At 45.1% G+C, this 16,060-nt stretch overlaps 1 protein-coding gene across 5 annotated transcripts in view; it reads right to left on the reverse strand.

Moving 5' to 3' along the window:
• clk2b (CDC-like kinase 2b) overlaps positions 1-16,060 on the reverse strand; it is a 20,652-nt gene extending 4,592 nt beyond the window's left edge. The window contains exons 1-10 of one of the 5 annotated variants that reach the window (XM_076970595.1): positions 15,899-16,059; positions 12,787-13,064; positions 12,163-12,496; positions 9,260-9,350; positions 7,574-7,640; positions 7,351-7,467; positions 7,056-7,168; positions 6,290-6,384; positions 1,754-1,883; positions 1,452-1,534 (exon numbers count right to left, since the gene is read on the reverse strand). In XM_076970595.1, coding sequence (XP_076826710.1) covers positions 1,452-1,534; positions 1,754-1,883; positions 6,290-6,384; positions 7,056-7,168; positions 7,351-7,467; positions 7,574-7,640; positions 9,260-9,350; positions 12,163-12,496; positions 12,787-13,064; positions 15,899-15,994 — 1,404 coding nt within the window. In that variant the 5' untranslated portion in view covers positions 15,995-16,059. Of the gene's footprint in view, positions 1-1,451; positions 1,535-1,753; positions 1,884-6,289; positions 6,385-7,055; positions 7,223-7,350; positions 7,468-7,573; positions 7,641-9,259; positions 9,351-10,661; positions 12,110-12,162; positions 12,497-12,786; positions 13,065-15,898 lie in introns of those variants that run through there. The other 4 variants (XM_076970593.1, XM_076970594.1, XM_076970596.1 and 1 more) reach the window with 4 other exon arrangements.

Below are 16,060 nucleotides of genomic sequence, written 5' to 3' on the forward strand. Positions count from 1 at the left end.
GAGGCATTAGATATAACACAATGAAGACAGTCATCATATGTAGGACAACAGTGAAAGTGCAAAGAAAGGAATTTCTGGCACATACTGGCTGTGTATGAATATCCTATATTCTTCATATGACCTCTTCTTAAGCCTGTACTTACGAAGAAGAACATACAAGCCCGGCTAAATTTATGTTTAAAGGTGTTTGGTGCAAAAAAAAAAAAAAAAAAAAAAAAAAAAAACACTGCACCTCACCAAAATAACACCACACCCACAATGAAGCACCGTGGTGACATCACAACACACCCACAGTGGTGACATCACACCACACCCACAGTGGTGACATCACACCACACCCACAGTGGTGACATCACACCACACCCACAGTGGTGACATCACACCACACCCACAGTGGTGACATCACACCACACCCACATTGGGGGGGCAGCCTCATGCAGTGGGGCTGTTAGCTGGTACTGGGGTCTTTGTCTAGGTGGAGGGAATTATGAAGTTCTAAATACTAGTTTATGTTGCCGCAAAACCTTCAGGTTTCTTTCAGCACAACAACGACCCAAAGGTGCATCTAAATCACCCAAAGAATGGCTTCACCAGAAGAAGATTAAAGTGTTGGAATGGCCCAGCCAATGCCCAGATCTGAATCCCACTGAAAATCTGTGGGGTGATCTGAAGAGGGCTGTACACAGTAGATCTGCAATCTGACAGATTTTGGAGTATTTTTATTTTTTACTTCTTCCCCTTAAAGATTTCAGTTTGTTTCTTTAATTGATGTACAGGTCTCAGGTGGAAAAAGTTCTGAAATTTGTTTTTATTTTTATTTTAGATCACTAAACCTTTAACAGGGGTCTGTACACTTTTAATATCCACTGTAAATGTCAAATACACACTAAGTTCACTAAGATCTCCTCCAATAAAAAAGCCCTGATCTATGATCTATCAATCATGGCCCTGAGGAGCCATAGTGGGTGTGGCCTTTATTTTCATTTCTGAAAGGTGGCAACCCTACCACTGCTACTAACCCTACCACTGCTTCTAACCCTACCACTGCTTCTAACCCTACCACTGCTACTAACCCTACCACTGCTACTAACCCTACCAATGCTACTAACCCTACCACTGCTACTAACCCTACCACTGCTACTAACCCTACCACTGCTACTAACCCTACCACTGCTACTAACCCTACCACTGCTACTAACCCTACCACTGCTTCTAACCCTACCACTGCTTCTAACCCTACCACTGCTACTAACCCTACCACTGCTACTAACCCTACCACTGCTACTAACCCTACCACTGCTTCTAACCCTACCACTGCTTCTAACCCTACCACTGCTACTAACCCTACCACTGCTTCTAACCCTACCACTGCTTCTAAGTGCATTTGGTCTGCAGGCAAGCGAATCCATCAGCCTAGAAAAGTGTGTATCAGAGGTTCTACTCTAACCCACCTGGAAAAGCGTGTATCCAAGGTAGTACTCAAACAGAATGCAGCCTATACTCCAGACATCACAAGGCTGACTCCAGCCCAGTTCTGAAAACATATCATAACAAAACATGGCAAACACGGAGTTCCAGCAAAATCTATCAAGTGTTTTATACCCCCATTATACAATTCCACCCTCATTACCCTTCCAATTACCCCATGCCACCCTTCATTACCTCATCACATCCTCATCATACCCCATTATTCTGCCCCTCCCTCATTTCCCCTCCATTACCCCATCACACCACATGCCATAACTGCTCTTACCCAGAATTACCTCTGGGGCCCGATAGTGTCTGGTGGAGACGATGGTACTGTGGTGTTCATGGTCAAAGGTGGCACTGCCGAAATCTACCACCCTCACAGCTGTGTTTTTCACCAGACGCTCCTCACGTTTCTGCACACACACACACACACACACACACACACACACACACACACACACACACACACACACACACACACACACACACACACACACACACACACAGAGAGAGACACAGAGACAAACTTTGCTTACTATAATTAACTATTTTCTGAGCCTGGGCTACATTCCCAGTTCATTTAAACTTGCAGTCATCAAGCCGCTAATTAAAAAACCTGGTATTAACCCCCAGGAACTGTCCAACTATAGGCCAATCTCTAATCTGTCATTCATATCCAAAATTTTAGAGAAAGTACTTTCTTCACAACTCTCTTCCTTCTTCCAGACAGAACATGTCTTAGAGTTATTTCAGTCTGGATTTAGAGCTCATCACAGCACTAAAACAGCACTGACTAAAGTCCTGAACAATCTCTTAATCCATCCATCCAACCATCCATTATCTACCGCTTATCCGGAGCCGGGTCGCGGAGGTAGCAGTCTGAGCAGGGAAACCCAAACCTCCCTCTCCCCAGACACCTCAGCCAGCTCCTCGGGTGGAACACCGAGACGTTCCCAGGCCAGTCGAGAGACATAGTCTCGCCAACGTGTCCTTGGTCTTCCTCGGGGCCTCCTTCCCGGGGGACATGCCTGGAACACCTCCCTAGGAAGGCATCCAGGGGGCATCCGAAACAGGTGCCCAAGCCACCTCAACTGATTCCTCTCGATGTGGAGGAGCAGCGGTTCTACTCCGAGCTCCTCCTGAGTGACCGTGCTTCTTACCCTATCTCTAAGGGTGCGCCCAGCCACTCTGCGGAGGAAACTCATTTTGGCCGCTTGTATCCGCGATCTCGTTCTTTCAGTCATTACCCAAAGCTCATGACCATAGGTGAGAGTAGGAACGTAAATCAACCGGTAAATCAAGAGCTTCGCCTTTTGGCTCAGCTCCTTCTTCACCACAACGGACCGGTACAGCGAACGCATTACTGCGGAAGCTGCACCAATCCGTCTGTCGATCTCACGCTCCATTCTTCCCTCACTCGTGAACAAGATCCCGAGATACTTAAACTCCTCCACTTGAGGCAGGACTTCTCCACCCACCTGAAGGGAGCAAGCTACCCTTTTCCGGTCGAGAACCATGACCACGGACTTAGAGGTGCTGATTCTGATCCCAGCTGCTTCACACTCGGCTGCAAACCGCCCCAATGCATGCTGAAGGTCCTGGCCCGAAGCTGCCAACAGAACAACATCATCTGCAAATAGCAGAGATGAGATCCTGTGGCTTCCAAACAGGACTCCCTCCGGCCCTTGGCTGCGCCTTGAGATCCTGTCCATAAAAATTATGAACAGGACCGGTGACAAGGGGCAGCCCTGACGGAGTCCAACATGCACCGGAAGCAGGTCCGACTTACTGCCGGCCATGCAAACCAAACTCCTGCTCCGATCATACAGAGACCGGACAGCCCTTAGTAGAGGACCCCCGATTCCATACTCCTGGAGCACTCCCCACAGAATACCATGAGGAACACGATCGAATGCCTTCTCCAGATCCAGAAAACACATGTGGACTGGTTGGGCATACTCCCATGAACCCTCGAGCACCCTATGAAGGGTATAAAGCTGGTCCAGTGTTCCACGGCCAGGACGACAACCGCATTGTTCCTCTTGGATCCGAGGTTCGACTATCAGCCGAACTCTCCTTTCCAGTACCCTAGAGTAGACCTTATCAGGAAGGCTAAGAAGTGTGATACCCCGATAATTGGGGCACACTCTCCGGTCCCCTTTTTTAAAAAACAGAACCACCACCCCAGTCTGCCACTCCAGAGGAACTGTCCCAGATTGCCATGCGATGTTGCAGAGGCGTGTCAGCCAAGACAACCCCACCACATCCAGAGACTTAAGATACTCAGGACGAATCTCATCCACTCCCACTGCCTTGCCACTGGGGAGTTTGCGAACCACCTCAGTGACTTCGGCTTGGGTAATGGACGGGTCCACCACTGAGTAGTCAGTCTCCGCTTCCTCCATGGAAGACATGACAGAGGGATTTAGGAGATCCTCAAAGTATTCCTTCCACCGTGCGACAATATCCTCAGTCGAGGTCAACAGCTCCCCACCCGCACTGTAAACAGTGTTGACAGAGTACTGCTTATCCCTTCTGAGGTGCCGGACGGTTTGCCAGAATTTCTTTGAGGCCGACCGATAGTCCTCCTCCATGGCCTCACCAAACTCTTCCCAGCTCCGAGTTTTTGCTTCTACCACTGCCTGAGCCGCCACACGCCTGGCCTGCCGATACCTATCAGCTGCCTCGGGAGTCCCGGTGGCCAACATGGCCCGATAGGATTCCTTCTTCAGCTTGACGGCATCCCGTACTTCAGGTGTCCACCATCTGGTACGGGGATTGCCGCCGCGACAGGCACCAGTGATCTTTCGGCCACAACTCAGTACAGCAGCTTCAATGATAGAGTCGGAGAACATGGTCCACTCAGACTCCATGTCCCCCAACTCCCTCGAAAGCTGGGAAAAGCTTTCCCGGAGGTGGCAGTTGTAGACCTCCCTGACAGAGTGCTCAGCCAGACGTTCCCAGCAGACCCTCACCATACGTTTGGGTCTTCCAGGTCTGTCCAGCCCCCTCCTCTGCCAGTGGATCCAACTTACCACCAGGTAGTGATCAGTTGACAGCTCAGCCCCTCTCTTTACCCGAGTGTCCAAAACATAGGGCCGGAGATCAGATGAAACGACAACAAAGTCGATCATCGACCTCCGACCTAAGGTGTCCTGGTGCCAGGTGCACTTGTGGACATCCCTATGTTCGAACATGGTGTTCGTTATGGACAAACCATGACCAATCTCTTAATATCCTCTGATAAAGGACACGTTTCTTTTCTCATACTGCTAGACCTCAGTGCTGCTTTTGACACCATTGATCATAATATTCTACTTAATAGGCTGGAGACACTCATTGGTATATGAGGTCAAGCACTCTAGAATGCTAGAAGCAATTGGGCTGATATTCCCCTTACCTTAGATGGTTTTTCAGTAACACCTAAATCTACTGCAAAAGCTTAGGTGTCACTATTGATTCGGATCGGATATATGCAATGTCACTAAGGCTGCCTTTTTCCATTTACGTAATATCGCCAAGCTGAGACACTTACTTTCATTAGCTGATGCAGAGAAGCTGGTCCATGCATTTGTCTCGTCAAGATTGGACTACTGTAATAGTCTTCTAATTGGATGCTCTAAACAGTCCATAAAGAAGCTACAACTTGTACAAAATCCTGCAGCTAGAGTCCTAGCTAAGGCTAGAAAATTCGATCATATTAGTCCCACTCTCGCGGCATTACACTGGCTTCTGATTAAATATCGAATTGAATTTAAAATTGTTCTGTTAACCTATAAGGCATTAAATGGTCTTGCCCCACAATATCTGAGTGAACTCATTGCTTACTACAACTCATCTCGCCCTTTGAGCTCCCAAAATGCTGGATTTCTCCTAGTTCCAAAAATTTGTAAGACTACAGCCGGAGGCAGAGCTTTCTCCTTTAAAGCCCCCCAATTATGGAATAGCCTTCCAGCTCCAATCTGAGATTCTGACACAGTTCCAATATTTAAATCTAGACTTAAAACTCACCTATTTAATCAAGCCTTCAGCTAATATTCCCCTTGTAAGGTGTGGGGCTCGGGGGCCCCCAGACGTTGAGATTTCTGGTAATCTGAGATGTTGATGCTGTCATCCAGCTGTGTCATTTCATCACTCTAGTTGTGAAAATAACTTGGCTGTAAAGCAATGTCTCAGTGAGCCCTCATGACTGTGGTCACCTCTGAACCCCTCCCTTTAGTTATGCTGCTATAGATTAGCCTGCCGGAGCCACATGCTGATCACTGGCACGTGAGCTGTGCACATTTAAATCAATGGTGGTTTAAATTGATGTCCACACACTCAGTCTGTATTGTCACACACTCAGTCTATATTGTCTATCTGTATTGTCTGTCTTGTAACATGCAAGCACCTACAAGCACCTGGGAGATGGTCTGGCTTGCCGGTGGATGTACTGATGCCGGGGTTGGATGTGCCATTTCCACAAGAGGACGTGCTGATGCTAGCTCCTACCTGAGGCTCACCATCTGCACTGGAGGGACTGTGACTACTTGGCCGGGGAACAAGTACCTTAACTATAACTGTAAAAGCACCTTTTGTCCACAAGTACAGACTTGTGCTAACGGGCCGCCCAATGGAGGACGGGTTCCCTTTTGAGTCTTGGTCCTCACAAGGTTTCACTGTCGTCTCTGGCTTGCTCATTAGGGATCTGGACCCATACGATTGTAAAGCTGCTTTGTGACAATGTGTTGTGAAAAGCGCTATATAAATAAATTTGACTTTGACAAACACACGCACACACACACGCACACACACACACACACACACACACTCCTCTCACCTTTTCTGCGTTGTAGCATGTGCTAAAGTCAGAGTTGACAAAAAGAATGTTCTCCGGCTTCAGGTCTGTATGTGTAAGCTTGTTGTCATGGAGAACTGTGACGGAACAGGACATTGTTGGTGATGACTATAAATAAACCAGCTTCCCTACATGGTCAAAGACACAGAAACCACTTTTCACACTTAGCACATATTCATAACGCTGAACACTGCCCCCTTCTGTCCTTAGACAGATATTGCAGGGAGCCCTCTGTGCACAGGGTGGATGTACAAACACCCACCAGCTGCAGTGAGTCCCCCAGTCATAACACACATTCTGATCACACCACCAGTCAAACGATTGGACACACCTCAATACATGCATGTTCTTAACAGTTAAAAGAAAGTTTTATTTCAGAACTTTAGTTCCTCGCTCTACAGGGTCTCTGCATGTGAGAATGTCTTCAGGACTGACGGAGAAGCATCATAGGTGCTTCATGAAGCTGCTTAACAGAACACCAAAAGCGTGCAATGCTGTCATCAAAATATTGCAGATTCAAAGAATCTAATATTTATTTATTAGAGCATCATAACGTGTTTTTTTCATCTTCACTGTTCTTTTTGTCAAAAATAAAATAAAAAAATAATAAAGATAAACAGTAGGCATGTCCAACGTTTAACTGGTAGTGTACCTGAAGTTTGATTCTCCAGGTGTCCGAGCTGTAGAGGAGTCTGCACACCTGCAGGACGTCCAAACCTCCAGACAGAGCAGGTGTTACCATACTTACACTTCACAGCCACGCAGATCTGGTGTGCCATGTGGCGTAGCTGACCCAGTGGGTAGGGCAGGTAGGCGTTCTCCTTCATGAAGTCGAATGTGCTGAGGGCCAGCAGCTCAAAGCTGATACACACGTGACCATGATAATCAAACCAGTCAAACATCTGCACACACAGACTAAGACAAACAGCAGCACACAAGATGAATCAATGGAGTATCAGTGAGAGCACTGGCCACAGCTGTGGGGTGAGAGGTCACGGCGCAGCTGAATGCTGGCCGCCACTACAGGGTGGGACTGAACTCACTGTTTGTTTTCGGGATCTTTCTCTCTTATCTTCTGCAGAACATTGATCTCCAGACGAGCTGCTTCTTTATACTTCTCCACGTTCTTAATGATCTTCAGTGCAACACGAGATTCTCCCCTACACACACACAACCACCATCAAACAAAAAGTACAAATCAATGAGATAGTCAGACAGGAGATGGTAATGGGTTGGAGTAATGGGTGGAGGGGTAGGTGACCTGACCTGTGATGGTCAATGCACTGCACCACTTTCCCAAAGGTGCCTTCTCCCAGCAAGCTCACAATCTCATCTGAACACACGCACACACACAAGAGTATTTAAGGAAAAGCCATAAAGCGACAATGAAAAACTGGGAAAATGGATCATCTGATCACCTGACTGTACAAACGTGATCTACTGAAGTGATCCACTGAAGTGATCTACTGAAGTGATCCTGTGTGTGTACTGAGCGTCTGGGCCTCATAGTGTTAACATGACTCACATATTCTATATTGTATGTTACTCACATTCATTACAAACACATATGACACACTCTACATACTAATTCTACCAACACATATGACACACTCTACATACTAATTCTACCAACACATATGACACACTCTACATACTAATTCTACAAACACATATGACACACTCTACATACTTATTCTACCAACACATATGACACACTCTACATACTAATTTTACCAACACATATGACACACTCTACATACTAATTTTACCAACACATATGACGCACTCTACATACTAATTCTACAAACACATATGACACACTCTACATACTAATTCTACAAACACATATGACACACACTACATACTAATTCTACAAACACATATGACACACACTACATACTAATTCTACAAACACATATGACACACACTACATACTAATTCTACAAACACATATGACACACACTACATACTAATTCTACAAACACATATGACACACTCTACATACTAATTCTACCAACACATATGACACACTCTACATACTAATTCTACCAACACATATGACACACTCTACATACTAATTCTACCAACACATATGACACACTCTACATACTAATTCTACAAACACATATGACACACTCTACATACTAATTCTACAAACACATATGACACACTCTACATACTAATTCTACAAACACATATGACACACTCTACATACTAATTTTACCAACACATATGACACACTCTACATACTAATTCTACAAACACATATGACACACTCTACATACTAATTCTACAAACACATATGACACACTCTACATACTAATTCTACCAACACATATGACACACTCTACATACTAATTCTACAAACACATATGACACACTCTACATACTAATTCTACAAACACATATGACACACTCTACATACTAATTCTACAAACACATATGACACACTCTACATACTAATTTTACCAACACATATGACACACTCTACATACTAATTCTACAAACACATATGACACACTCTACATACTAATTCTACAAACACATATGACACACTCTACATACTAATTCTACAAACACATATGACACACTCTACATACTAATTCTACAAACACATATGACACACTCTACATACTAATTCTACAAACACATATGACACACTCTACATACTAATTCTACAAACACATATGACACACTCCACATTCTAATTCTACAAACACATATGACACACTCTACATACTAATTCTACCGACACATTTTACAGGCCAACACCGCTGGCCCACTTTACACTGTATAGCTACTGACACGCCCCACAACTGTAACAGTACTGACACGTCCCACACCGAGCTGGGGGCGTGTGTTGGGGGTGAGACTGTGCTGGGATTAAATGAGGATCGGCTGACTGCGTGTGGAAGGAGCAGTGAGTGAGCAGGAGAGACCAGCTCCACATACATCTGTCCTGCAGCACGTCTCCTGCTCGGTACACCAGATGACCCTCCTCATCATCCTGAACAGCAGAGACCTGCGTACGACTGACACCCAGCTGGTCCCAGACACCCGCAGACCGAGAAAACACAGAGCACGTAATTAAGAAACATCTCAACAGAAAACCATTCACCCTGCAGCCATGCGGGAAATGCAAGGGGTCAAAGTGGGGCTGTGTCAGTCACTACCGCCCTGTCAGTATTACACCACCCTGTCAGTCACTACCGCCCTGTCAGTATTACACCACCCTGTCAGTCACTACCGCCCTGTCAGTATTACACCACCCTGTCAGTCACTACCGCCCTGTCAGTATTACACCACCCTGTCAGTCACTACCGCCCTGTCAGTATTACACCACCCTGTCAGTCACTACCACCCTGTCAATATTACACCACCCTGTCAGTCACTACCGCCCTGTCAGTATTACACCACCCTGTCAGTCACTACCGCCCTGTCAGTATTACACCACCCTGTCAGTATTACACCACCCTGTCAGTCACTACCGCCCTGTCAGTATTACACCACCCTGTCAGTCACTACCACCCTGTCAATATTACACCACCCTGTCAGTCACTACCGCCCTGTCAGTATTACACCACCCTGTCAGTATTACACCACCCTGTCAGTCACTACCACCCTGTCAGTATTACACCACCCTGTCAGTATTACACCACCCTGTGAGTCACTACCACACTGTCAGTCACTACCGCCCTGTCAGTATTACACCACCCTGTCAGTATTACACCACCCTGTCAGTCACTACCGCCCTGTCAGTATTACACCACCCTGTCAGTCACTACCACCCTGTCAGTATTACACCACCCTGTCAGTCACTACCGCCCTGTCACTATTACACCACCCTGTCAGTATTACACCACCCTGTCAGTCACTACCGCCCTGTCAGTATTACACCACCCTGTCAGTATTACACCACCCTGTCAGTATTACACCACCCTGTCAGTCAGTCGTGGACGTTTGTGTGTTTGTGCTTGCTGGTAAAGGTTGTCCGTGCTGTCCTCATAGTGTGCTGCGCTGCCTCTGCAGATAAAATGCTGTGCTCAGTGGCGCCTCTCAGAGGAAGCAGGTGTTCACTGCAAACTCCTCAGTTGGAAACTCTTATGACAGGACAGGCGGGAATTGGCGTAAACAAATTGGGAGAAAAACTAGACACAAGTGAAAAAAATATTAATCTCAAGACAAAGTGAAAATAACAAAGCAAACAGCATACATGATAGAAGGGAACCCCAGCTGTTATGTTCCAGGTCTGAACGAGCCTTTATTTATGACAATAAAGCGAAATAAGAGCACAGAAATGATCGTATGTGACTGAGAAGGTGAGCCTGTGGGCAGAAACAGAAGAGCTACTCACAGACAGGCAGAAACAGAGGCGGCCCAAGAACCCCCTACACATGGAATACACGTTAGTCCTGCCCATGTCCCTAAACCACACATGTCCAACTGAACGAGACAGACAGTGGAAGGAAGAAAGCAGTAGTAAAGGGAAAGACGAGAGACAGACAAAGAAAGACAGAGGCAGGAAGAAAATGAGAGGGAGAGAGAGAGAGAGAGAGAGAGAGAGATGGAGAGAAAGAGAGAGATGGTGGAAGAGAAGGCAAAGGGTGCAGTGAGGTCTGGGGGGAGGGGGGCATGGGTGGGGGAGTGGAAGAGCTGTGGCTTCTAAATTTAAACACCCACAACCACCAGGGAGAATCCAGACACCAATCGATGTTCTGTGAGCTGCACCCCAGAGATCTGGTTACCTTACTGGCTTCTTTTTACCTTCCTTAAGCATCTCCCTCTCTCTCTCCCACACACACACATCTCACTCACATAAAAACACACTCAACCCTTATACACAACCCCCCACACTCATTCGCCACACTCTCCCATAAACACACTGCACTCTCATACGCAAAAAACAAACCCACACACCTCCCAAACACACACCCACAACTCACTCTCACACAATGTATTCTTTGAACTAAAACACATTGCAGTCTCTCTACACACTCACCATGTTACACATACACACAAAAATACAGCTGTCCACTTAAACATATTAAAACAATATAAATACACACAAATTGTCTTTTTATAAGGATGAAGTTTCTTTATTAAAAACCCTGGAATCTAATCTCCTATAGACAAGACAAAGACATCAAAATCCAATACGTGCTCATCAAGAATGAGATAAATGTTAAGTTAGATAATAACATGTACTGTAGCCTGCAACCCCTCTAGATACATGTGCATTCATTAACACTGCCACCAAAATGACAAACACGAAAGGGTAAAATGTGCTCATCCTATCTCCCTAACGCATTATGGCAGGAACTGTCTACTTTAACACCTGCAAAAGATGTAATGGCTTTATATTGGTGTAGGCAAGAGAGGGTCTGCCAATCTGATTGATGAACACCTTCAGACCATCAGAACTAATTAAATTAGGAAACTCAGAGAAGAAACGATATGCCCTCATGAAACTTCAGAACCCCATGGGATGAACACTGGGATTTAAACATCTAGGCCTACTTTTTCATATATAAATGGCTTCATCTTAGAACTTCAGAAGCACTTTGCTTGCACAGTTGAAGGACCTCTGCCTCAAACACCCTGTTTCTCTAGTAACTTACTTCCCGATATTGTTAATATCTCTATATATCTGGTGAGAGAGGGAATTAGAATTAAAGGAAAGTAGGATAACGGTAAAGGAAATCCCACACAGACAGCATCCCACAGACAAACCTCATCCCACAGACAGACAGCATCCCACAGACAGACAGCATCCCACAGACAGACAGCATCCCACACAGACCTCATCCCACAGACAGAGGAGCTCCTAAAAAGTAAGAAGAGGGAGCGGTCCTCACCGATGAAGACTGGTCCCAGCTGTGAGAGTGCCTTCTGGAGCGGCTTCTTGTCCTGGTTCTCCTTGGTCTGGTTCTCCTTGGTCTGGTTCTCCTTGGTCTGGTTCTCCTTGGTCTGGTTCTCCTTGGTCTGTGCCTATGCTCTGGTCTGTTTGCTCTCTCCCAACGCTGACCTCGGTGGTCCTCCTGACTGCTGTTGTCATGGGAACGGCAGGTAAAGCTACTGCGGGTGTAGTAGCTGTTCATCATGTCTTGCCCCAAACAGCTACAGTCCAACCACTCATCACCATAGTAACGTTGTTCAGGAAACCTGCAGGCAGCAGAGTGTTCTTCATAACTAGTGCACACACCCACACACACACACGCACACACACACACACAGCATCCAGACAGACAGACACACACCCACACAAACTTGATGTGGTCTAGAAACAGAAAGGTAAGCAAGTGTTTCAACTTCCTGTTCTGGTTTCAAACAGCCTCCTGCACCTACAAATGTTGTGACACACACAGACACAGAGATACACAGACACAGAGACACACAGACACAGAGATACACAGACACAGAGACACACAGACACAGAGACACACAGACACAGAGACACACAGACACACGCATGTCCCCACCTCTTGAATGGCTGGTAGCTGCTGTCTCTCTCCTGCCACTGTCTCTGAGCTCTGTGCCCACGCATCTCAGGGCCAGGACTCTGAGGACACCAACTGTGCCGGTGCTTACGGCTTCGGTCCCCTCCAGGACCGCTCCACTCAGGAGACGGGTAACGACCTCCAGGACCGCTCCACTCAGGAGACGGGTAACGACCTCCAGGACCGCTCCACTCAGGAGACGGGTAACGACCTCCAGGACCGCTCCACTCAGAAGACGGGTAACGATGAGAGGAGGACATCTACCAAAGAGATCATATGGGTGTTCCTCTAAAGATCATATGGGTGTTGACCACAGCGTATTTCACCAGAACATGGCAGCCACTCCTTTCAGGTTCTTTCAGTAGGTGACTGGCCAGTTTGAATACAACCTTGGACATACTACGTCCGCCATTTTACCTACATCATATGATGTCACACTACTACAGTTAAAGACCAATATTCATTAAAAGCGCAATTTGATATTTTTCTGCTTTATATTTTCACAACATTTACTTTGTTTGGTCATGGATTTAGAATCAGCATAAAGACGGCATTAAGGAGAAGCAGAGCTACAATAATCGCAATTTTTGGGGTATTACATTTTCATTGATATTTTAGCTTTGCCTAAACAACCTGACTGCAAAAAGTATGCATGAATGTATTTATTTTCCTCTCCGCAACTATTAAAATGAACATGCCACTGTCGCATGTAAAGTGTCTAGAGACTGTTTAAATTGTAAACTGCACTATAGGATCATTAATTGCTAATAACTGATCAACTCCGATGTCGTGAGAAGATTGTGAGTGGGTGTAGCCACGATGCGGGAAACTCGGACACAGACGCTGGTGTTGACGATCCGAAGGTGCTTGATTATTGCAAAATTACGAACATACCACGCATGCAGCTACAGATGCTCCATTTATACATAAACGTCACATAAGAACTGTTACAGCGTTAATGAGATTATGTACTGATCTAGACATAAAGAAAAACTCAAAACTGAAGAGCAAAACAATGCAAAACAAACACATTGAGGCACATGTCATGAGTACCATGTTTATTATTTATTATTCACCAAGATTAACCAAGTTGTCCTGGGTGATGAATAGCTGAGTTACTTGTTTCTTGTTGTGACGTTATATTTAAATATATCTAGCTCTGGTTTATTCTTTTGACCTTTGTTTCTTCATACAGTATCCAAGTTCTGTTGTATGGTTGTGTTTTAAAGATTAAATTGCAACCTACAATAATTTTGTAAGTTAAAGATATGTTGCTGATTACAACTTAAAGTGACAATGATGTCTTAAACATTTTCGGAAGGTCTTTAAAAAATCTTTTAAAAGTATTGAAATTAACTTCAGTATTTCAGCATATACCCTGTTGTATCTTACTTATATTTGTAAACAGCTGACTTGCTACCTTCCGCCATTTTTTTTTCTCTGCTCCATCCGGGTACTTTTCGCTTACTATTTAATGCATACTATGTATTCGGACATACTACCTGTTACCGCATACTGCTTTGGCGTACTGAAAAGGAGGGAAGTATGTCATTTTGGATGGAGCTTCCCTCCTATTCAGTACGTCAAAGCAGTACGAGATAACAGGTAGTATGACTGAGGTTATGAACACTGCCCAGTTGCCTACTGAAAGAACACACTGCTTTAATGGTCGAGCAGGACACACTGCATTGATATCTAGTGCGTACTGTTTAAATATGACATTTCAGATTCAGCTAGGGTCTACGCTGCAGTCCCATATCCCCCGCTCACCCATCACACACAGAGCTACCCCCAAAGAGATCACATTGGTATCCATCTTAAAAGATCACATGGGTGTCCCTCTGAAGAGATCACACAGGGGGTGCTCTAAAGAGATCACACAGGGGGTGCTCTAAAGAGATCACACAGGGGGTGCTCTAAAGAGATCACACAGGGGGTGCTCTAAAGAGATCACACAGGGGGTGCTCTAAAGAGATCACACAGAGGGTGCTCTAAAGAGATCACACAGAGGGTGCTCTAAAGAGATCACACAGAGGGTGCTCTAAAGAGATCACACAGAGGGTGCTCTAAAGAGATCACACAGAAGATATCACTCTTTGGAATAGATTCTAATGCACCAAGCGTTACGAATTTGTACCAATTCATACAAGTGGAAAGGACAGATTAACAGAATAGATAAATCTTTTAAACAGTTTAAACACTTAGTGAGATTATCATTAACAATATAATTTTAATATATAATTATATAATTAATTATAATATTGTAACAATAATACCTGTAGTGGGTGAATAGTGGGGAGTTAGCTGCCTACAATTCCAGCCTTTCACGCTTATTATTTATTATTATTATTATTATTATTAACTAGCTAGCTACTAACCAACCTAGTTATTACCGGATTAATTATCCAGTTAGCTACCTAACTAGTCAACAATCAGTTAACATAGCTAACCATCTCTATCTTATCGGATTAAATGATCTCTGAGCTACCATAACGTTACAAACTCAAACTCATGATCTCGTCAGCTGGACATTAAACATCTTTGAATGGCCGTTGTGTAGCTAAGAAACGCTATAGCTAGCCGGCTATATAAATAAACCTGTTTATATTCACTTCTTTTACACTAATAATAGTTATATATTTACCTAACCGGCCGACTAGTTAATAATATCAGAGCGGTTAGCTGGTTATCTGGTACAGTTAAGATTTAATTAGCTAGCTGAATAAAACATGACACTTTGTTAGTGGCTAAGCTAGCTAGCCAAGACCGCTACTGCCCTGAGAGCTGCTAGCGTTAGCATAGTTAGCTAACGCGCCGTCTTGCAATGGGACGTGAACAGTATTAATCATTCCTACTTTGTCTTTGCCTAAACAGAGTAACTTACACAGTTACCTTACCGGCTTCAAAGTGGACGTTTATGTCAGGGAACTAAAGAGCAGCTAGCGTTAGCAGCTAGGTTTAGCAGCTAGCGTTAGCTAACAGAAGCTAAGGGAACCATTTTGTTGAACGGCACTAGCTACCTCACTCCCAATCACCAAGAAAAGATGGCAAAGTTTGGGAAATGGCAGAGGTTTTAAATGGTTCATTCTTTTACCGTTTTAGCAGCGATGCCTGTACGCGAATCCCAAAAGAAATGCGTGCTGGCGTTTTCTCTGAAACTATTTGAGTCAAACGTCTCCCTTGCTAGCATCTCTGCTCCTGGACCTGTTCACATCTACGCAGCATTTCCCGTCCTGGCGCGTTCACGCACGCACAG

Source organism: Brachyhypopomus gauderio, chromosome 13 (assembly GCF_052324685.1).
Source record: "Brachyhypopomus gauderio isolate BG-103 chromosome 13, BGAUD_0.2, whole genome shotgun sequence".
Lineage (NCBI taxonomy): Eukaryota > Metazoa > Chordata > Actinopteri > Gymnotiformes > Hypopomidae > Brachyhypopomus > Brachyhypopomus gauderio.